General features: G+C 41.1%; 1 protein-coding gene across 3 annotated transcripts in view; it reads left to right on the top strand.

The window, feature by feature from the left end:
* Positions 1-23,414, top strand: part of spata6 (spermatogenesis associated 6) — a 135,346-nt gene that overhangs the window by 32,479 nt on the left and 79,453 nt on the right. For all 3 annotated transcript variants that reach the window (XM_041208689.1, XM_041208688.1, XM_041208687.1), the window contains exon 6: positions 10,779-10,859. In XM_041208689.1, coding sequence (XP_041064623.1) covers positions 10,779-10,859 — 81 coding nt within the window. The remainder of the gene's footprint in view (positions 1-10,778; positions 10,860-23,414) is intronic.

Genomic DNA, 23,414 nt, shown 5'->3' with positions numbered 1-23,414 from the left:
AGTGTTGTAGCTGTATTAGAACAGCTTGGCTAGGGGCACAGCAAGTTCTCGAGCACAAGCCTTTAGCACTATTGCGGGAATATTGTCAGGGCCCATAGCCTTTACGGTATCCAGTGCCTTCTTGATATTACGTGGAGTGAATTGAATTGGCTGAAGACTGGCATCTGTGATGCTGGGGACTTCCGGAAGAGACCGAGTAGTCCTGTGCTGTAGCTTCACCAGGTTGACACCTCGTTTTTAGGTATGCCTGGTGTTGCTCCTGGCATGCCCTCTTGCACTCTTCATTGAACCAAGTCTGATCCCCTGGCTTGAAGGTAATGATAGAGTGGGAGATATACCAGGCCATGAGGTTACAGATTGTGGTTAAGTAGAAATCTGATGCTGCTGATGGCCCACAGTGCCTCATGGATGCCCAGTCTTAAGTTGCTATATATTTTCGAAATCTATCCCATTTAGCACAGTGGTGATGCAACACAACATGATGGAGGGTATCCTCAATGTGAAGACGGGACTTCATCTCCACAGGGACCGTGTGGTGTTCACTCCTACAGTTACTGTCATCGACAGATGCATCTGCAGCAGGCAGGTTGGTGAGGATGGGGTCAAGTATGTTTTTCCCTCTTGTTGGTTCCCTCACCACCTGCTGCAGACCCAGTCTAGCAGCTATGCCCTTTAGGACTCTGCCTACTCGGCTTGTAGTTGTCTACCGAGCTACGCTTCAGGATGGACATTGACGTCCCCCACCCAGAGTGCATTCTGTGCCCTTGCCACCCTGAGTGCTTACCCCAGGTGGTGTTCAACACAAAAACAGAGTGCTGGAGTATATGACACTCTAGAAGTCCCTCTCAATGTTGTGGAGCCAACATGGCAGCTGTTTTTGCTTCCAAAGCAGCATGAAAGCTTTCAGAGACACAGTAAGTGCAGATCGGAAGAGGAAGTTACAAAGGGACATAGACAGAGTGGACAAAACTAACAGATGAGTTCAATATGAATAAGTTTAAAGTCATTTCACATAGATCCAAAAAAAAACTGAATGGTTTCAAAATGGTGAAAAATCAGGAACTGTAGAGGAGCAAAAAGATTTGAGTGTCAATATAAACAAACAACTAAAAGCAGTTGACAGGTATAAACTCCAATTAAGATGGCTACTTGAATCTTAGCCTTAATTTCAATACTATGGGCAAAAGGTTACATTGTTTTATAGAGCTTTAGTCCGATAATATGTTTTATGAAGACAAGTTCTTTAAGCATGGTTTGTGTTCCCTTAATTTGGTGAAAATTTGGTGAGCGAGGGAAGAGTTGCTGTTCTGATATTTAAAAAGGAGGAACGGCCTAAGAGCTGAAGTGGGACACTGAGGAAAGGATTGAGAATTCTGATGTTGGGAGATAGGATCGTTTGTGGTGGGTGGTGGGGGGAAAGTTCCTGGCCAAAGAAGTGGGCATGAAGGTGAGGGTAAAAGAGTTCAGAATTATGCCACACTCAAAAATTCACTGAGTTGACAGCATAAGCTGAGGGCTTTACCGAGGACTGATCATTCTCGACCTGAGAGACAAAAGTCAGAGGGGATAGTGAAAATGCAACAAGAGATGTGATTGGAAGGAGGAATGGCATCAGAGTTAAAGGCAAGAAGTATTCAGCGAGCCAGAGTAGTTGAAGCTTATAGTTCTTGACAACTGAAAAGAATAAAAAAGGATTTTGTTAGAATTGTCACTTCAACCGAAGGATGAAATAGAACTGTGTCCAGGGCAACTTTGAGACAGAATGAATCAGTGCTGCTGAAGAGAATTTGAGAGCATGCATGTGGCGGTGTATGGTGTTGAACGTGAATCTCAGGAAGTAGGAAATGCAGTGATTCAAGGAATGCTGAATGTGTTGGAGATATATGTAATCATGGGTGGATCCAAAACATGGAAAACAGAATTTCAAGTACAGTTAAAAACTAGTATCAAGTAATTTGTGGAATGAGTTTACAAATGCAAAACTGAATCAGAATTTACAATGGTTGACACAAAAATGTGACAGTAATTGCAATGTGAATAAGGTTTTACAAAGTGTAGATATAAGCTTTTGAAATTAAGATATATGAGTTAATACATTGACATGATTCAAGGATCCCCTATTAATTAGATGATAATGTTTATGCTTCAGTTCAGAATCTCTAAATTTAATGTTGGTGGTTCAACAAGATAGCTAAAGGGGGTGAGGAGGATGGTTTCCGTGCTGTGATCCTGCTGTAGAGGAAAGAGATGTCAGCCCAGGACTATGACTCACCTTGACCAACGTAAAGTTGTCAAAAATAAATAAGAACTAGAGATTAGTGACTGTAACTGTCTTGTTTTGAGCAACATATTCTTTTGAGTTATATTGTAGACTACAACAGGTTTGTAAAAAAAATCAAAATGTAATATTCTTAATGTTTAATTGCTCTGTGGTTAGTTTACTTTAATTTCACAAAGCTGATTTGTCTACCTTTATAGGTTTTATTTTGGAGCCCCTGCTTTGGGCTTTATTAATAAAACATGTTTTATTTAAAAATGACGGAACTTTCAACAAAATATTTATTTACATTAATAAGGCATGTGGTCAGTTTATCACTTATCTCAGTAACTAAGTATATATAATTGACCACATGCCTTATTAATGTAAATAAATATTTTGTTGAAAGTTCCGTCATTTTTAAATAAAACATGTTTTATTAATAAAGCCCAAAGCAGTTTATCACTTATCTCAGTAACTAAGTATATATAATGTGTCCAAAGTCTGATAAAATTAGTTATATAACAGAGGTTTTCAAAATCATTAGGGATCTGGACAGAGTAGATAGGAAGAAACTTCCCAGTGGAGCTAAGATCAAAACCAGAGGTCATCGATTCAAAGAGATTGGTAAAAGAACCAGAGGCGACATGACGAAAAGCTTTTTTTTAACACAGCAAGTGATTAGGATCTGGAATGCACTGCCTGAGAATGTGGTGGAGGCAAGTTCAATTGTGGCTTTCAAACTCTGAAGAGCAAAGATTTGCAGAGCTATGGGGAAGAGCCAGAGGAACTGAGTTGCACTTGCAGAGAAGCGATACAGACACGGTGGGCTGAATGACTTCATTCTGTGCTGTTACAATTCTATGATTCTTTGAAGTATATGGTTAATACTATACAAGAGAAGCAGAGCAAGGACTTTGTGCATAATTAGACTTACTATAGAAGTTTTCAATAAATGATATCGTACCATCTACAAAATAATATAATAACTTAATTATTTCAAATGTGAATGTTTCATCCACCTCACTGTCCACATTAGTTCTGCTTCCTCTGGTTATCTTCACTAATTGCTTGCAGTAGAAAGGAAATGTATTTTTAACTTGATGACTGGCAGCTGTCTAATCATTTGTTGAGCATGTTGCCAGTTTCTTAAGCGCTTGCAGCTTATAAGTTTTAAGTCACAAAATTAAGTTACCTATAAAAGTAGACAGCAATTGCAATGGGCTTCAGGGTTACTGGGGGAGGCTGAAGAGTGACGGGAGGGAGATCTACCTGTACATTGTGGTGTTCCAGGATGATTGGTGATGGGGGAGGGTCGAAGCTGCAGCACCACCATGCTGAGAGCCCAAATATTAACGCAGTTTAAAAATGAAGCTTGAAAAGAATCATAGGAGGAATCTGAGGCAGTGTTGGAGGAATCCACACCTCGACTCTGGGGCCCTTTCAGGGGAAACCTCATATTTATTAGAATTTCAACATGGAGTTGAAGGCTCAGCTGAGAGAACTCATGAAGACTTTATTGAAAAGCTGGAGTTGCAATCAGTGACTCATTATTCGCTTGAACATGAGACTACACTAGGCATTGGGGTCATATTAGAGGTTAGCATTTAACTGTCAGAGGAATGTGAGAAGGGAAGAGGCAGCCAGCCATTCAGGGAGCACAGCTGCTGGGTATATGCAAAAAGCTTTGTCAAACCCTGCAAACTGCATTGTCCATTTGACATGAGTCACAGGGCACAAGCCATCCAGTCATTCCAAAAGTGCAAGGCAGGGGTAATCTCAAATCCAAAATAGGTAGCATATGAGTGCCTTAATGAGACTCAAAATTACATGGCTATGCTCAACCCTCTTCCATCGTATATGGGATTAAGACGTCAAGTTGTTGGGATGGCTTCTTAGAAACCTATGATTAGTGAGGGAGCGCCTCAGCTACAGGAATGGAACAGGGAAAGGCAGATAGCACAAGTGCAACTCAAGGGTATGGTAGTGGCTTTGTGGCTTGGAACCAGGAGGTTTGTAATTGTTGGGTAAGCTACATTCATGTCTTGGATTTATCTGTCCACATAAAGCAGCAGGATTGCAGAATAGAGGCTCTGGTCAATGGTGCCTTCTTGATGGCAGTGTTCAGATTGAGGAGCAGAAGAAGTGCCCAATGCACATCTTAGAGAAGAGCCATGGCCTGAGGTGCATGGTCCAGGGGTGCCCCACGAAGACCCAGAAGCTGAGGAGGTCAGACCCATCCCATGAAGGCAACTGGTGTGACCAAGGGTATGTCAAAGATGTCTCTTAACTGGAGCTGAGCGAGATACACTGTCACACACATCTACGTTTGTCAGGAGATGTGGTGGCTCATATCTGCCACATTCTGCAGGAGGATCTGATCCACGTGGACTGGGAGGCCATTCCCTGCCAGTCCCCCTAAAGATCTCATCTAACCACTGATGGATCGCACCTATGCCTAGACCGATGGAATGCAGGTCCAAGCGCAAATCCAGCAGAACCTGATGGACTATGATCTCCAAGGCGACTAGCACCTTTCCCATGTTAGAGCCACAGCATCACCTGGAACGCAGAAGGGCTCTTCCTTCCTTTGCTCGTGTTTGTTGACTGCCTCTTTCAACTTTGCCTGCCTTTGCTTCTCCAACACGTGGGCAATGGCTGTTTCCAGGGAATCATCATCAGAGATCTGGACTGTCATTGCCTCCGACTGCAGTGGAGGCGTGTCAATGAGGTGTTCTTCAGAAAGTGACCCTGAACCTAATCTAAGTCTAGGACCCACTGAGCCGTGTGTCTCTGCGCTGATGGAAGGTGCAGGTGAACACTGTGATGGGTCTTCATCTGAGATGGACTGGGGGCTGGAGTGGATGGTCAAGCTGGACTATGTTTGCATCCCGTGCCTAAGAGACAGGAGATAGATTTTGTTCATGAGCAGGCAGAATGCAAAATTGCATGTCACTCACTGATGGTCAGGATGTGGTCAACTAATGGAGGGCTCATCCACAGTGGGTTGCTGGGTGAGCTCCTGGATGTCCACTGTCCCTCCTCCCGTCTGGGAACTCTCCTTCCGTTTATGGGCTAGCTTGGCCTGCATGAAAACAATTGGATGGAATGTGATGAGAAGGGATGGAGGAGAGGTTGGGAAGCATGCAGGAAGTTAACTTACCCTGGTGGAGTGGATTAGATCATTCATCCTCTTCCTGCACTGCAGGACATTTCTCTTTTGGGTCCCAACAACACAGGCCTCTGTTGCGACCCCCTCCCAGATCGGCAAGGGTGAGGTTGGTGGACCTCCTGGTTCCATCCCTTGGGAAGAGGACATCAAGGCATTTGCAGATGGCATTGAGGACAGCCATCAGAAGTCGTGGCTGAACCTTGGGGTGCATGGCTTCTTACTCCATGGGACCATCGTAGAACATCCAGATCACACAGCTGGGCTGCAGAGAGTGAATATGTGCGTTCAGGTGGTGTTTAAATATGGCGCCAGGACCTTCGACCCCGTAAGGCGACCATGGAATGGACGAATCAGTGCCCGCTCTGCCATGTGATTTGGTGAGCGGCTCGCTGATGCGTAATTAATGAGATTCCAAGTGTACAATCAAGCGTGAGAACCTGCTCCGTCACCCGGTGGAAAACGCATTGCTTATCCCGCCCACCACCTCACTGAGTCTCCAGAACAGAAAATTCTGCACTTAATCTACAAGGTTACATATCTGCTGAGAACATGGTATAATGTATAAATGGATTGTATTTTCGATTGAGTTAATTAGTTAAGGGGAAAGTACTTTTCTGCACATTGGTACATTACCTGTTAAATAATGCTTAATGTATGTTGATTTTAGTTTGTTTGTTACAATGGACGTCTTAAAATGTGAAACCTTATGTGCGATTCTTTCCGTTGATTGCTGGAAAATTCATCTTTTTTTTATATGTTATTGGTCTCCATGGGGCATGTAACAGGAGAGATAAACAGAGTTAACATTTCAGGCCTGTGACCTATCAACCTCAGTTTTGTAATTTTCAATTGACCTAGCCTGAACAACTTTTTAGGGAAGAGAGTTGCTAGTTTCCACTGCCCTTTGTGTGAAGAGTTGCTTCCTGATATCACCCCTGAATGACCTAACTTTAATTTTACTTTTATGCCTCTTTGCTTTAGACTCCCGTAATTGGAGCAAACAGCTTTCTTCTGCCCTATTGACTCCTTTAATAATCTTAAATCTCAATTCATTTTCTATGCTCATAGAAATGCAAGCCTAGTCCATGCAACCTATCCTCATAATTTAAGTCTTGTGGCCTAGTGATTCTGGTGAATTTGGACTGCACCCCTGCAAGTCCAACATATTCCTTCCTGAGGTTTGTTACTGAACTGCATGTTGTAATCTAAATAAGATCCTACTGAGCCTTATATAATTGTAGCATTACTCCCACCCCTTTGTATTCCAGCTCTTTGACAAAAGGCTAACATTTCATTCGCCTTTTTAATTCTTTACATTATTTAGATGCTCTAAATTCCTCCAGTTGTGCCTCAGTTACCTCCTATGCTTGGTACACCTGCTTTACATCCTGACAAAAGTGAGACCCATCACTTTTTTTGTATGTTTTTCTGTGGCAATGAATTGTTGTGTTTTGAGGCTGAGAGTTAAGTTTGGAATCTTTCAGCTCTTCTTTTGTACACTTCACCTGGTGAAGTGCTGGGACAGGCACTGCAGTTGTGCAAAAACAACATGTTATTTTGCAGTTTACCGAGATTTGTTGACAGATTCAGGATCTGGACCAGTTGAAAATGAAAGTCTTGCCTTGTTCCACTTCCAGTGGTGCAACAACTGACCAAGAATTTTGTGGCTAGTAACTCCACAGTATCATTCTCACTTTGGTTTTGTTAACCTATGTTATTTTTAGCAACTCTAGTTAATTGGTTGCCATAAAGGCGCATAAAAGTTAACTGATCATCAGAAAAATATAAAATTAAAGTATTTTAGAGCTCTCTGACTCCTGTTCATATTGGTATAATTTATAGCCACAATACTATCACTACAACTTGCATTTATACAGAACCTTTAATGTAGCTTAAAAAATTCCAAGGCAGCTTACAGAGGGTAATCAGACAAAAATTGACAGCTGGTCAAAGAAGAAGACATCATGACAGCTAACCAAAGATTGGTCAAAGAAGTAAGTTTTAAGGAAGGTCCTAAAGGAGAATTGAGAGGAGGAAGGGTTAGGGAGAGAATTTCAGAATGTAGGGCTTAGATACCTGAAGGCAGGTCCACCATTGGTGAGGTCAAAGGAAGTGGGGGTGCACAAAAACTGGAGTTGGTGGAATGCAGAATTCCTGAAGGTTTGCAGAGCTGTAGAAGGTCACAGGCATAGAGAGGGGTGAGGTCTTGGAGGGATTTGAACATGAGGATGAGAGTTCTAACATTGAGGTGCAACTGGATTGAAAGTCAGTGTAGGTCAGCAAGTACAGTGGTGATGGATGAAAGAGACCTGGTGTAAGTTAGGATACGGGCATCAGAGTTTTGGATAAACTTAAGTTTGTGGCCAGTGAAAGATGGGAGTTTGGGCAGGAGAGCATTTGAACGGTCACATCAGGAGTTAGCATAAACACAGACAAGGATTTCAGCAGCAGATGGGCAAAATTATGGAACTGGAAGTAGGTGGTTTTGATGATATGGATTCAGAGGCTTGGCTCAGTATCAAACAGGATGCTGATGATTCAGTCTGGTTCAGCCTGAGAGAATGACCAGTGGGATGGAATTGGTGCCAAGGAATGGAGTTTCTGATGGATGCCAAAGGCAATGATGGTATTAAAGGGAAAAGTCAAAGTGGGAAAGAAAGCATAAGGATTTTGTTGGGTCTAGGAGACCAAAATGGAGATGAAGGTGTGATCGAGCAGATTGGTAACTATTGTTTGACAGTGAATAGAGGATGAAAAGTTTCTGGGAGTTTGAAAGTGCAGTTCCAAGTGACTTGGGGAAAGATTTTTTCAGTGGCAGATACAGAAGGAAGTAGGGTTCGGAGGAGGATGTGAATGGAGAAGGAAACAGAAACGTAATCAAAGATGTCCTTGTGTTTTAGACAAAGAGAATACAGAGAGCAACTGAGATGCAGAGGTCGAGAAGTTGGCCATTAGTATGAGTAGAAGAGTTCATATGGAGGGAGAGGTTAAGGAAGGATAGAAGGACAGTGAACTCAGGAGAGAAGTGAATTGAGATAAAGGTTGAACTCACTCAGCAGTAGCTGTGGAAAAAAAGCAGTAAGGGTATCTCAATGAGAAACCTGGTGTTAGACTTGGGTGAGAGTAGAGAGCAAGGTTTTTAAGCAAAAGAAAACGGGTAGAAGAGGATAAGTTGCCAGAAGAGTGAGGGACAGACTAAGGTGGGATGTAATAATAAAGGCAATATTACCATCACAGCAATTTGGGTGAGGGACATAAAAAAAATTGGGGAAGGTATCATCACCCTAAAGACTTAAGGATTGAAGTTGTGGTGAGTTTTCAGATTATCCACTGTAACGTCAATAGAAGATTTGCAGAAATCTTGGAGAAACAGCATAAACACAATTTCTACAGTTCTTCTACCAAAGTTATTGCAGATAATTTGGAGAGTCCCTTACAAATTCAACCCCTTAGTTCTTGTGAGTGCAAATATTTATTCCTGTACTTTTGTTGAGTCCTGGCACTAACAAAAGAACTTGCATTTACATAGCATTGTGTCATATTCCCAGGATATTGCAACTATTTGACAGCCATATTGCCAATGGAGAAGCTACCTGGACATGTCGGAGTGTCAGTGCCACATAAGGCTTTTGTCTGTCCAGCCAGATGGTCGCTAACTTCTCTCCCATCATCGAAGGTTATCCGTGGGTTCCTGGCAACTGTCACCATGATGAAATAAAGACATACAAGTCTGATTTAGTGCAACAACATGCTCAGTGCTTTATCAAAGCATGGTGTGATATTATTTATAGCAGACACATCTAAGTGACGCACTGAGTGACATTACCAATGTGGTGGCCTGCGCTCACAGCCACTCATGCGTGGTGCCCCACCTGTGACTGAGGAAGAGGTGAGGCACACTGCTTGCGAGCACCTGTCTGGGCCTGAGATACCCATGGTCCTCGGCTTCGGTGTGGAGGTGCTGGTGGGGTAAGGGCACCTCCAAAGGTTGCTGCAGCAGCATCACTGTGGGGGCAGCCTCAGTCACAGGGTGTGACTCCACAGATGTTGCACCTGTTGGAAGAGGCATGGGAGCAGATGAAGATAGTGATGGAGCCACATGAGCCCTTTCATGGTGCCCTTGCTCACTGGAGAGGAGCACTAGCTGGGGAGCAACTGGCATCCGCTCCATAATTCCTTGCACCAGTGGCAGGCAGGGAACAGGATGTTTCTGTGCTCAGTCATTGCCTTCTGCAACACCTCCATTGAGGCACGGGGGTCGAGGAAGGTTGGGGGGGGGCTCCCCCCTCAATCCCCTCTGCTCCAATTCTTTTTCCATTCCTTGGACAAATGGCAGCCTCAACAATAGCTGTTACCCGTCCTTTAAAATGGGCTTGTTACTGCCTATGTCTTGTCTCCTTCCTGTGTTTGTTGCTGCAGATTGGGCAGTGACGTCACTCCAGGCCAAAATAAAAGCAAAATACTGCGGATGCTGGAAATCTGAATAAAAACAGAAAATGCTGGAAAAACTTAGCAGGCTTGGCAGCATCTGTGGAGAGAGAGAGTTAACATTTTGAGTCCATAGGACTCTTCTTTAGAGCCAATTAGTTTCTTCTCATATGGAAATTATGACGAGTAAGCAGGGTTGGAACCTGGAAGTGACTGCAACATCGGTGTTCCGACCCCTGAATGGAAATCCCACCCATGCACTAGATTTTTAAAAATACATTCATGGGATGCAGGCGTCGCTGATTAGGCCAGCATTTATTACTCATCACTAATTGTCCTTGAGAAGGTAGTGGTGAGCTGCATTCTTGAACTGCTTCAGTCCATGTGGTGTAGGTACACCCACAATGCTGTTAAGGGAGAGAGTTCCAAGATGTGTACTATTATTTTTAAGAAGTGTAGTTACTGTGACATAAAGGCAGATTGGAGCCAGGTTGCGCATAACATAGCCCCAAAACAGCAAATGAGATAAACAATTTAATTGGTATTATTTGGTAATGGTGAGAGGGAAGCATCTTGGCTACAATACTGGGAGAACACTTTGTTCTTTAAATATTGCCATGGCACTATCTGTAGTTTACCTTAATTAGCAGTTGGAACCTTGATTTAAAATCTCAATCCAAAGACAATCCTTCAGCACTACGCTCTAATGTCAGCCTAATGTTTGTAGTCAAGTCTTGGAGTGCCAGTTGAAACTTTGACCTTATCATTTTTCTGTAATTGAGAAATATGATTTAAAGGAGATCAGTTCAGTCCGAGTAATTGCAGATGTCCTGATAATCCTATGTTTTTATTTTTCTGCATGAAAGTGCATATGTGAAAGAGATTCTGGTCTCTGATATCATCTGGTCTTTTCGCCTTCAGGGTATAGCTCCCAGACTGGAATTCTCAACAACCTCAATAATCAAAGAATGTCCACTTGACCTTGCACAAATAGAATATGAGGTGAGCATTGATTAATTGTATTTCAGTTAAAAAATAAGCTTCTTCAGTTCAGTAACATCACATGCATTACTGGTTTATTTTTTTAAAAATTTGAAGTTTGTACTGTTTGTGCTGAGAATGGAATCATTTTAATGTTAGGAACTAGATATAGTTTTATGTAAGTTATATTTGTATATGTGGGTGTTCAGAACACGATATAGCTTTAAGTTTAATTTATACTTTTTTATTTGTGCTTAAGGAAGGTGAAACCTGGGTTTGGTTACATTTTAGAGTTTTGTTTTGAGATGGAGCCAGGAAGTTTCCAGGCCCTGTTTGTATCCATGCATTTTTAATGAGGTTTTACGACTTTTGAAGTGAAGGGATGGGTTACCAAGAGGTTAGTAGTTTAGGGAGTTAAAACAAACATAAAAAGTAGGAAAAAAACTGTGCTATTGCCTAACAACAGTGGTTCAGCAAATGAGACCCACAGAGACACAGGGAGAGGCAGAAAGGCAAATATTAGTTCAGTTAGTATGTGAATACCACAGAGTGAAGACAAAAAAGGTCTGTCTAGCTGGAAATTATGCCAGATTGCTGAGGAAATGTGCTTAAAGAACTCAGATGTATTGCTCTAAAGTTAAAGTGAATTTAGAATGAGCTTTCTGGATATCTCAAGGAGGATACCAATTGTGGAAGGACTTCCTTTGAATGTTCAAAAAAGTCCACTGGAAAAGAAGCCTCTGCAACCGAACCAGTTGTAGCCTCGCTCTGGAAATAGTGATACCACTTCACTGGCGTGTTGGATCTGTAAGGGTATTGTTGGGATAGAAGGGATAATGTGAGTTTGAATCATCTTTTTCTTGGTGTCTGTATTGAAATGTTTCCAACCTTTTTGTAATCTAGTATAATATATTTAATGTTTCTAGTTTAATAAATGTTTTATCTTTTTGTTAAAAAGTCAACAGCAGACTCCTGTAAATCTGTTTTGGTTAGTATCCTCTGCGGGTTAAAAAAAAGTTTTAAAAAATTATGGTCTATCAAGCCAGGTTCCATTCTGGAAACTGACTTGTCCAGTAATACCATCAGCTCTGATCATAGCAAAGCGGGGGCCAGTCCAGGATTAGAATCCTTGAATTTAAGTGGGATCTGAGAATCTTTAAAGAAACAAGAGGAAAAATTTTCCCCCTGTTGATGGGTGTTGGGCGGTGGTGGGCGCAAAACAAATCGCGCCCCCCCCCCCCGATGGAGGCCGCGCTGCTATTTTACGTGGGCAGGCCAATTAAGGCCCACCCATCGTGATGCTCGTCTGGAAACGCTCAGCACTCTCTGTGCAGGCAGGGGGAATTCCCTGAGACATTTCCTGTGCTCTTTCGCACATGCGCGCGGAAGAGTACAGAAGCCTCCCTGAGGCACAGAGGTGCCTCGGGGAGGTTAGTTTGACATGTGTAAAATGAAATAAAGGAGAAAAAAAACTTTTAAAACATGTTCCCTCATGTGACCCTGTCACATGAGCTGGGACATGTCAAAGAATTAATGTAAAAATTTTTATTAGCTTTTAAAACACTTCATGAAACCTGATCCTGCCTGTGGATGAGGTTTCGTGAAAAATGTGAAGGCCACTTGGGCTCTTCATCTGCCCACCAAACTTAAGGTTGGACAGGCAGCTCATTTAATTGAGTTAGTTAGGTTTTAAATGGCCTTAATAGGCCTTTGACAGTTCGGCGGGCGCGCAACCAACCTGGCTGCGCGCCCGCTGAACTGAAAATCTAAACGACGTGCGGTGACGTTGGGACACCCGCCCGACATAACCGCGCATCATTTTATGTGTTCGTGAGCATGCCCCACCCCCGCTCGCGACCGGAGAATTTAGCCCAAGGACATGAAGTTACTGTGCATAGGAAAAGGATTTACTGTAAAGTAATACACAGTTTGGAATTCAAAATGGCTTTGACTGTTGCTAAGAATTTTCTGGGAATAAAAGATGTATAAGTAGATTACTCAAAATCCTTGACTAAACTAAGAGAGTTGGAAGATAAATTGAAGTTAGAAATAAAAGCAGGATTTTGTAATGATGATATTTTTAAAGTAATTCTCCAACCTTTAGAATTAAAAGAAAAGACACCTGAAATTGCTGTGATGTTAGAGATAGCAAAAATTCAGTTGCAAATGAAGCAACTTGAGATAGAAAAAGAGATGAAAAACTTGAATTGGAGGAGAAAGAGAAGGAAAGAGAAATGAAAGAGGTCGAATTAGCAAAAGACAGAGAAATGAAAAAAATTGCATGAGAAAGAAAGGAAAAAGAAAAAGAGCAAAAGAAATAGAAATGAAAAAACTCATTCGAAAAGGAAAAAGAAATGGAAATGAAAAAGCTTGAATTGGAAAAAGAGAAAGAAAAAGAAAGATTGAAAGAAATGGAAATGTGAAAGCTTGAGCTTGAATTTCAAAGAGAGAAAGAGCTCAGACAGCATGCATTGGCTAGGGATAAGTTTAAAATGATGGAAGAAAGTGGTTCAGAAGATGATTCCAATTCCACTGAGGAATCTGATTTAATAAAAATCTTCATTTAGTGCCTACATTTACAGAGGATGGAGTTGAAAGATATTTCACCCCATTTGAAAAGATAGCTGTGAAGTTGAAGTGGCCAAAAGATGCTTGGACCTCAGTGTTACAAAGTGTCCTGTCAGGTACAGCTGTGAATGTGCACACTAGTTTGTCAGAGGAACAGTCTGCAGACTACAAAGTGTTATGGCACAGCGGATGGTGAATGCCAAACTGCTCAAATCCCAGAGGGAAACTTGAAACAGCTGCCACTACTGTTTTGCAATTTGTGTTTTATTTTGAGATGCGTGCCTTGAATTCAGTAGTAATAAGTCTACCAAGACTTAGAGGTTTTTTGCAAAACTAAATTAAACATTTATTAATAAAAGAAAAGATTTTAAGTGCTCACATAGGTCTCTAAATTACAACTATAATAACTCCTAAATCTCCTAATTAATCTGGCTCCCAGTTACAACTCCGTTAAGGCAACAGTAAAACAAAACATAAGTTTAACAGACCCAGGCAAAGCATACAATACCCTGGACAGTGATATTCAAATTGAGTTTTCTTAGCTTTGGTTCTTGTAGGCAGCGACTTGATGAACAGAAGCTGGAGGCTTTTCACACTTGTGTTAGACCTTAGAAGACCTTCCCCCTTACACATAACTTTATACATGTTTCTCCCTTCTTAATGTAAATTCCATTGCTCCAATATGTCTTTACAACTTTATTTTTCTCATAATATACATCTTTCATAGTACTCATATTATCAGTAACCTTTGGGAAAAATAAACACACTGTTTGGTTTAGCTTCTTTTAGCTAGGTGTAACATCCTACCACCTCTTTGAAATTCAAACTACTGTAATTTATCTAAAATGCAGATTTTCCTCACACCTCACATTCTATAAAACTTCAGCCATGTTTACATATTTAGCATTTCAAATCTAGCTTCCCTTTTGATAACTCAGAAGCTAGAGACCAGCTGTCTCCAATTCAATTAAATCACCCACACACACACATCCACACAGAGAAACTAATGCAACCCCCCCCCCCATTAACCTACCTTTACATAAATCACAATAATGTTATGAAAATTATTATATTTTCATGACAGAAGTAATTAAGATAGCAGAACTCAATGCTTATGAGCTTGTCCCTGAAGCTTATCAATTAAAGTTGAGGACCATAAGAAAGAAACCCAATCAGACATTTGTAGAATTTGAAAGAGAAAAATAAATGCTTTGTGATCAATGGTTTCAATCACTGAAATTCGAGAAAACTTTTGAGAATGTGAGGGAAATCATGATTATGGAAGAATTCCGAAATAGCATTCCAGATGAACGTCAAGTATCAAGTATATGAGAAGCAGCAGTTTTGCCTGATATCTATGATATCTTACACAGACAGTTACATATGTCAAAATGGTCATATGGGAATCAACAAGGAAACAGGAGGAATAGAAAATTTGGTGATGGAAAAGGTACAAGTTCTAGGCAACAAACAGAAGGAGATAGGCTAGAACCGAAAAGTGATGTAAAGAAAATACTATGTTTCCATTGTAATAAAACTGGAGATACTAAAAGTAATTGCTGGAAATTAAATGGGACACCTATTGCAGTAGTAAGAACGCATAAAGAATCCTCAGAAAAGGTTGTATCAGCAAAGGAAATGGGTATTAAAATCGTAGCAGTGGTACAGGTGAAATGTGTCCCTGTTAGGAAGAAGGGTATGGCTCAGGATGGTCAAGAAAATCTTTCCTTGAATACTGTTAAAGAGAGTCAGGCTACTAAAGGTTCTGGATGTGTTATCTCAAAGGGAGATGAGTTCCCTTACTCCTCCACGAAAATAAGTAAACAAGTTGTGGAAAGGTTTAAAGATTTTGTTTATGGAGGAGAGGCATTCCTTTATTCTTCTAATTAAGGTGGCAAACCAGTAAAGATATTGAGAGACACTGGAACACACTGATGTTGGCTGATGTTACAATTTGAATTCCAGAGGAGCTAATGAAGGAAAAAATATTAATTGTAGGTATACATGGAGATTGTAAACTCATTCCATTATATCGAGTTGGATTAAAGAATGACTTAGTGAAGAAGTTGCAGCTGGAGTGGTGCATCAAATCCCTATAGAAGGAATTGACTTTACCTCGGGGAATGACTTAGCTGGTGCAAAAATATTAGCCTCGCTGAGGGTGTTGGAACAACCAGTGGAAAGGAGAGAAACTGAGACGCTACAGAAGGAACACACTGCATTGTTTCCTGACTCTGTCAGGCCCATAAAATTAGACAAGAAGAAGAAGAAACTGTACAAAAGTGAGATAATGTAGAAATTCAGCCATCTGAAACTATTTTTTGAAAACTTGCAATAAAGAGGAATGTAAAGAGAATGAGGCTGACATGTTTAGCGCATCTTCTTTAGTAGAAATGCAACAGGCTGATCCTGAATTGAGAGAGCTGTATCAAATGGTCTACTCAGAGACTGAATCAGAACAAACACCTGAGTGTTATTATTTAAAAGACAAAGTGCTAATAAGGAAATGGAGACCACTTCAAATACCCGTCGATGAGGAATGGGCAGTAGTTCTTCAGGTGGTAGTTCCATCTGGGTATCAGAATGAAATTTTATGAGTGGCTCACAAAATTCCAATGGTAGGCTATTTAGGTATGAGGAAAATACAGGCCATTTTTATTGGCCTGGATTGCATAAAGATGTGGTTAAATTCTGCTAGACAAGTCATGCATGTCAGGTAGTGGGGAAACTCCAAGCGTTAATTAAACCTGCACCCTTAATTCCGATACCAGCTCTTGAAGAACTATTTAACAGGGTCTTAATAGACCATTTTGCCATATGTGGGACTCCTAGCTAAAACCAGAAGTGGGAATCAGTACCTTTTAACAATTATGGACGTTCCAAGAAGATTTCCTGGGACAGTGCCTTTGGGGAAGATTACGGAGAAAATGGAAGTGGAAAAGTCGGTTCAATTCTTTACGAGGCATGGATTACCCAAGGAAATACAATTGAATAAAGGCTCAAATTTTACGTCACAGACATTTAAAGAAATAATGAATAGTTTGGGAATAAAACAATTTAAATCTTCAGCTTATCATCTACAATCGCAAGGAACACTAGAAAGATAGCATCAAACTTAAAAAACCATGACTAAAGCTTATTGTCAGGAATTCTCTAATGATTGGGATAAAGGTATTTCATTTTTACTGTTTGCTGTTAGTGAGTCCCCTAATGAACATTCCTTGTTCCAGTCCTACTCCGGCCCCCTTCCACAATTCTTTCTCTGGTACATCGATGATTACTTCGGTGCTGCTTCATGCTCTCGTCGGGACTTGGAAAAATTTATTAATTTTGCTTCCAATCTCCACCCCTCCATCATTTTCACGTGGTCCATCTCTGACACTTCCCTTCCCTTCCTTGACCTTTCTGTCTCAATCTCTGGTGATAGACTGTTCACCAATATCCCTTACAAGCCTACCGACTCCCACAGCTACCTTGACTACAGCTGCTCACACCCCGCTTCCTGTAAGGACTCCATCCCATTCTCTCAGTTCCTTCGCCTCCGTCGCATCTGTTCCGATGATGCTACCTTCAAAAATAGTTCCTCTGACATGTCCTCCTTCTTCCTTAACCGAGGTTTTCCACCCACGGTCGTTGACAGAGCCCTCAACCGTGTCCGGCCCATCTCCCGTGCATCCGCCCTCACGCCTTCTCCCTCCCAGAAAAATGATAGGGTCCCCCTTGTCCTCACTTATCACCCCACCAGCCTCCACATTCAAAGGATCATCCTCCGCCATTTCCGCCAACTCCAGCATGATGCCACCACCAAACACATCTTCCCTTCAACCCCCTGTCGGCATTCCGTAGGGATCATTCCCTCCGGGACACCTTGGTCCACTCCTCAACCCCCACCTATGGCACCACCCCAAGCCCACACAAAATATGTAACACCTGCCCCTTCATTTCCTCTCTCCTCACCGTCCAAGGGCCCAAACACTCCTTTCAAGCGAAGCAGCATTTCACTTGCATTTCCCCCAACTTAGTCTACTGTATTCGTTGCTCCCAATGTGGTCTCCTCTACATTGGAGAGACCAAACGTAAACTGGGCAACTGCTTTGCAGAACACCTGCGGTCTGTCCGCAAGGATGACCCTCCGTTGCATCTGTTCCGATGATGCTACCTTCAAAAATAGTTCCTCTGACATGTCCTCCTTCTTCCTTAACCGAGGTTTACCACTCCCTGTTGCTTGCCATTTTAACACTCCACCTTGCTCTCTTGCCCACATGTCTGTCCTTGGCTTGCTGCATTGTTCCAGTGAAGCCCAACGCAAACTGGAAGAACAACACCTCATCTTCCGACTAGGCACTTTACAGCCTTCCGGACTGAATGTTGAATTCAACAACTTTAGGTCCTGAACTCCCGCCTCCATCCCCACTCCCTTTCTGTTTCTTCCCCCTTCCTTTTGTTTTTTCCAATAAATTATATAGAATTTTCTTTTCCCACCTATTTCCATTATTTTAAAATATTTTTAAATCTTTTATGCTCCCCCCACCCCCACTAGAGCTATACCTTAATTCCCCAACCATCCATTCTTAATTAGCACATTCCTTTAGATATATATCACCAACTTCAACACCTATGTGTTCTTTTGTTCTGCTGTCTGTGACATCTTTTGATGATCTGCTTCTATTACTGCTTGCTTGTCCCTACAACCACACCCCCCCTCCACTTCTCCCCCCCCCCCCCCCCCCCCCCACCCACACACACACACACACACACACACACACACACACACACACAGACCTTAAACCAGCTTATATTTCACCCCTTCCTTGGATTCACCTAGTTCTGTTGAAGGGTCATGAGGACTCGAAATGTCAACTCTTTTCTTCTCCGCTGATGCTGCCAGACCTGCTGAGTTTTTCCAGGTAATTCTGTTTTTGTTTTGGATTTCCAGCATCAGCAGTTTTTTGTTTTTATTTTTGTTTTTATCTACAGGATTCCGTCCTATTGAACTGATATATGGGCATGAAGTGAGAGGACCAGTTAAATTAAGAAAAATTTATAAAACAAAGTTCAGAGACTACGCTTTAGACATATGTGTCAAATTTCTAGGAAAGATTTACCAAAGCATGTGAGTTGGCCAAAGAGCCTTTGAAAATCACTCTACAAACAATGAAACCTTGGGCAGATAAAAATGCCAACGCTCGAATTTTGTTCCTGGAGACAAGGTGCTCTTGTTGTTACCTGATTCTGGTGAACTATTAAAAGCAAGGTCCACTGGACCTTAGCAATTCAAAACAAAACTGAATGATGTAAATTGTATAGTAAGTACTCCAGACAGGAGGAAAAGTCAGTGAGTGTGTCACATTAATATGTTAAAGCGATATTATGACAGGGAAGGTAGTCTGGAGAGGAGTGTGTTTCCAGTGGTAAAAGAAGTAGGGACTGAACTTAAAATATCAGAGTGATTCGAGAATGAATCAGAAATCCAAAATTCTAAAGTTGACCCTCCAGTAATCAGATTGGATAATACAGAGGTGCTTAAAAATGTAGATGCAACATTATGCGATTTTCCAGAAAACTGTCAAGGTGACTTACAAAACTATTACAAACTCATAAATCAATTTGTGTATATAGGCCAGGGAAAACGTCTTCGGTCTATGTGGTTAATGTGGGGGATGCATCACCCATAAAGCAATATCCTTACAGACTCAATCCAGAGAAGGTAGCCCAAGTGAGGAAAGAGATCAAGCTCATGATGGAAAAGTACATTATTGAACCGAGTCACAGCAGCTGGAACTCACCTAGTGTAACGGTGCCAAAACCAGATGGGTCACAATGATTGTCTATAGACTATCGCAAAGTTAATGCAGCCACAAAGGCAGATTCATATCTGATTCCATGATTCGAAGATTGAAGAAGCAAGGTTCCTTACAAAAATTGACTTATTGAAGGATATTGGCAAGTTCAATTGACTGATATGGCCAAATAAGTATCAGCTTTCGTAACCCTGGATTGACTTTATCAAGATAAAGTCATGCCTTTCAAAATGAAGAATGCAGCAGCAACTTTTCAAAGATTAACCAACAAGGTTATTGAAGCATTATGCAACACTGTTAAATATATTGATGATTTGGTTGTGTTCAGTCAAACCTGGGAAGAACATTTACAACACTTGGATGAATTGTTTGATAGATTACAAAGAGCCAATTTGGTCATAAACTTGGCAAAGAGTAAATTTGCCAAAGCAGAGTGACTTATTTGGGCCACACTTTGGGACAACGTCAAGTAGCACCTAGAAAAGCAAAAATCGGGGCTATCTTGGACTTTCCAGTGCCTAAGACAAATTGAAAGATTTTGTGGTACATGAGTGGATTTTATTGGAAGTTCGTCCTGAATTTCAGCACTGTAGTGGCTCCCCTGACCAGCTTATTAAAGAAAGGCAAAAAGGTTTGAATGGACAGAGAAGTGTCAGAGTGCCTTTGACAGCTTGAAAGCTGTTCTGATTAGTACACCGGTTTTAGCAGCATCAAGTTATGCTAAACCATTTAAACTGGCTGTTGATGCCAGAGTCATGGGTGTTGGTGCAGTTTTGCTACAGAAGGACAAGATGGGGATCAAACAGCCAGTCAGTTATTTCTCTTGAAAGTTAAATTTGTGTCAGAGGAAAATACTCAACAGTGGAAAAGGAGACTGAGTTTAATGTTGGCTCTGCAATATTTTGAAGTCTACATATCCAACAACTCTGCAGAGACTGTTATTTATACTGACAATAATCCTTTAACCTTTTTAGTAAGTTTCACAACAAGAATCTGAGACTTCCAGTGGGATTTAATGCTACAACCATACAATTTGAAAATCATTCATGTAGCAGGAAGAAACAATACAATAGCAGATTAATTGCAAATGTTTTATCGGGAGCAAATGTGGAGGAAGAAGAATGTCGTGATCAAAATGGACTTGTGTAGAATATGATTCTTATGGAAAAATCCATATATATATATATTTGATGTTAATACATTGTTACAGCTAGAGTAAAATCTATATAAGTAAGTTAGAGGTAGTGATAAGAGGAGATGGTAATGGAAAATGAAAATGCCTCTTAAAGATAACTTTTCATTTTTTTGCAGGGAGGAGTTAGGAACTAGATATAGATTTAAATAAGTTATATTTGTATTTGTGGCTGTTAGGAGCAAGATATAGCTTTAAGTTCAATTTATACTTCTGTGTTAAGAAAGGCAAAACCTGAGTTTGGTTTCATTTTAGAGTGTTTTTTGAGATGGATCCAGGAAGTCTCCAGGTCCTGTTTATATACAGCCATTTTTAATGAGGTTTTACAACTCTTGAAGTGAAGAGATGGATTACCAAGGGTTTAGCAGTTTAGGGAAGTTAAAACAAACACAAAAAGTAGAAAAACACTGTGCTGTTTCCTAGCAACAGGGGATCAGAGAAAGACACAGAGACAAAGGGAGAGACAGAAAGGCAGATTTTAGTTCAGTTGTTATGTGTATATCACAGAGTGAAGACAGTAAAGGTCCAAGATGCCAAATTGCTAAAGTTAAAGTGAATTTAGATTGTGTTTTCTGGATATCTCAAGGGAAACACCAATTATGGAAGGACTTCTAGTGAATGTTCAGAAGTCCACTGGAAAAGAAACCTCTTTGCAACTGAACCAGCACAAGCTTTGGTCTGGAAATAATGATACCTCTTCACTGGAGTGTTGCGTCTGTAAGGGTATTGCTGGGATAAAAGGAATAGTGTGAATTTGAATCATTTTTCCCTTGGTGTCTGTGTTGAAATCTTTCCAACCTTTTTGTTGTCAAGTATAACATAGTTAATGTTTCTTGCTTAATAAATGTTTTATGTTTTTGCTATAAGTCAACAGCAGACTCCTATAAATCTGTTTCAGTAAGTACCCTCCACAGTTAAAAAAATAATTTTAAAATGTTACAGTCTATCAAGCCAGGTTCCATTCTGGGATCTGACTTGTCCAGTAATAACATCAGCTGGGATCATAACATCAAGAACCTTTATTTTCAGTATTTCTTATAAAATATACATCCATTCTCAACTGTAACAAAATAAACTATTAGTATCTGTATTTACCTCTGAATTACTCCAATGGTTTTATTGTAAATGGCAAAATTGTTTTAGATTGGTTATGTAATTGGGCTGAATTTTGCAGTAGAAATAGCAGTCAGGTTAACAGCACTTACCAATAGCTATGTGCAAATTGAAAAGTAATTTCTAGTGACTGCATATGTGCAATTAAATGTGGAAACCAGGAGGTTGCAGTCTGAGATGCCCTGCTCCTCCAGAAGCTGAACAAGAACGGGATCCTATGGAGAAACTCATCATTCAAATATATTGCATAGTATGAGGTTGCTGTATTTACTTTATAAATAGATACATGTTAAACTCACCAGAAGAAATTAGGACTTGTCCATTCCAGTCAAAGTACCTTTTTAATGACATGCTAAATCTTAATTATAACAAACAACCTCTCTGGCGCTGAAACAACTTTTATTAGTGTGAAGTCTTAGTCCTTCAGATTTTAATTATTTGGAGATGTAAATAATATGTTTTTAACTTCCTCTTCCTATCTCTTTTATAATTCTCTCTAAATCCAATGTTTCTTTCCCTCGCATTTTGTTTTCTGTATCTGATTTGACTTTGAAATCAGCATCATAACTAACATGTCCTGGATCAGATTCTGCACTGTTCATTAGTAATTCTTAATCTCTTTGCAACTGAAGCAGCGCTAGCCTTGGTAATTTTGTTTTATTCTTTCACGGGATGTGGGCGTCGCTGGCTAGACCAGCATTTTTATTGCCCATCCCTAATTACTCTTGAGAAGGTGGGGGTGAGCTGCCTTCTTCAACTGCTGCAGTCCATGTGGTGTAGGTACACCAATAGTGCTGTTATGGCGGGAGTTCCAGGATTTTGACCCAGCGACGGTGAAGGAACAGTGATATAGTTCCAAGTCAGGAAGGTGTGTGGCTTGGAGGGAAACTTGCAATTGGTGGTGTTCCCATGCATCTGCTGCCCTTTTCCTTCTAGGTGGTAGAGGTCGCGGATTTGGAAGGTGGAAGGAGCCTTACTGAGTTGCTGTTGAGGTAGCCTTCCTTTCTCAGTTTGTTCTCCAACAAGACCATCTTCAAAACAAGCAGGTTCACAAATTAAGTTTTTTTCCCTCTCTCCCATGCCTTTTTGCTTCCCATTTTGCAGTTCAACATAAACAAACAACTCCTCAAGTACCATATAGGCCAGGTGATTTCTTGGAAGAGGCCTGCTTGTTAACTGTTCCAAGGTGAACTTATGACTTCCTTTAAAAAATAATCCCAGGTTAGCATCCTCATGTCCAGATCATGCCAAATTTTTCCATTTTGTAAAAGAAAACTTCAGTCTTGAGAGATATGATTCAAACAATTGTGGACGATTCGGTGTTAATAATGCCATTGAATGCCTTGGGGAGATGGTTGGATTCTGTCTTGTTGGCAATGGTCATTCCCGGGTACTTGTCTGGCACAAGTGTTATTGCTATTTATCGGCCTAAGCCTGAATATTGTCCAGGTGTTGCTGCACATGGGCACAGATTGCTTCAATATCTGAGGAGTCTTGGAAGGTGCTGTACATTGTGCAATCATCAAAGAACATTCCCCTTCTGACTTTATGATGGAGGGAAGGTCATTGATGAAGCAGCTGAAGACGGTTGGGCCTAGGACACTACCTTGAGGACACCTACAGCAATGTCCTGAAACTGAGATAATTGACCTCCAACAACCACAACCAACTTTCTTTGCGCTAGGAATGACTCCAACCAGTGGAGAGTTTTCCTCTGATTCCCATTGACTCCAGTTTTGCTAGGGCTCCTTGATGCGACACTTGATCAAATGCTGCCTTAAGGCAGTCACTCTCACCTCACCTCTGAAGTTCAGCTCTTTTGTTATGTTCGGACCAAGGCTGTAATGAGGTCAGGAGCTGAATGGTCCTGGCAGAACCCAAACTGCGCGTCAATGAGCAGGT

The sequence above is a fragment of the Carcharodon carcharias genome, chromosome 16 (assembly GCF_017639515.1).
Source record: "Carcharodon carcharias isolate sCarCar2 chromosome 16, sCarCar2.pri, whole genome shotgun sequence".
NCBI lineage: Eukaryota > Metazoa > Chordata > Chondrichthyes > Lamniformes > Lamnidae > Carcharodon > Carcharodon carcharias.
The sequence above is the reverse complement of the archived record's forward strand: the minus strand, read 5'-3'. Positions and strand labels throughout refer to the sequence as shown.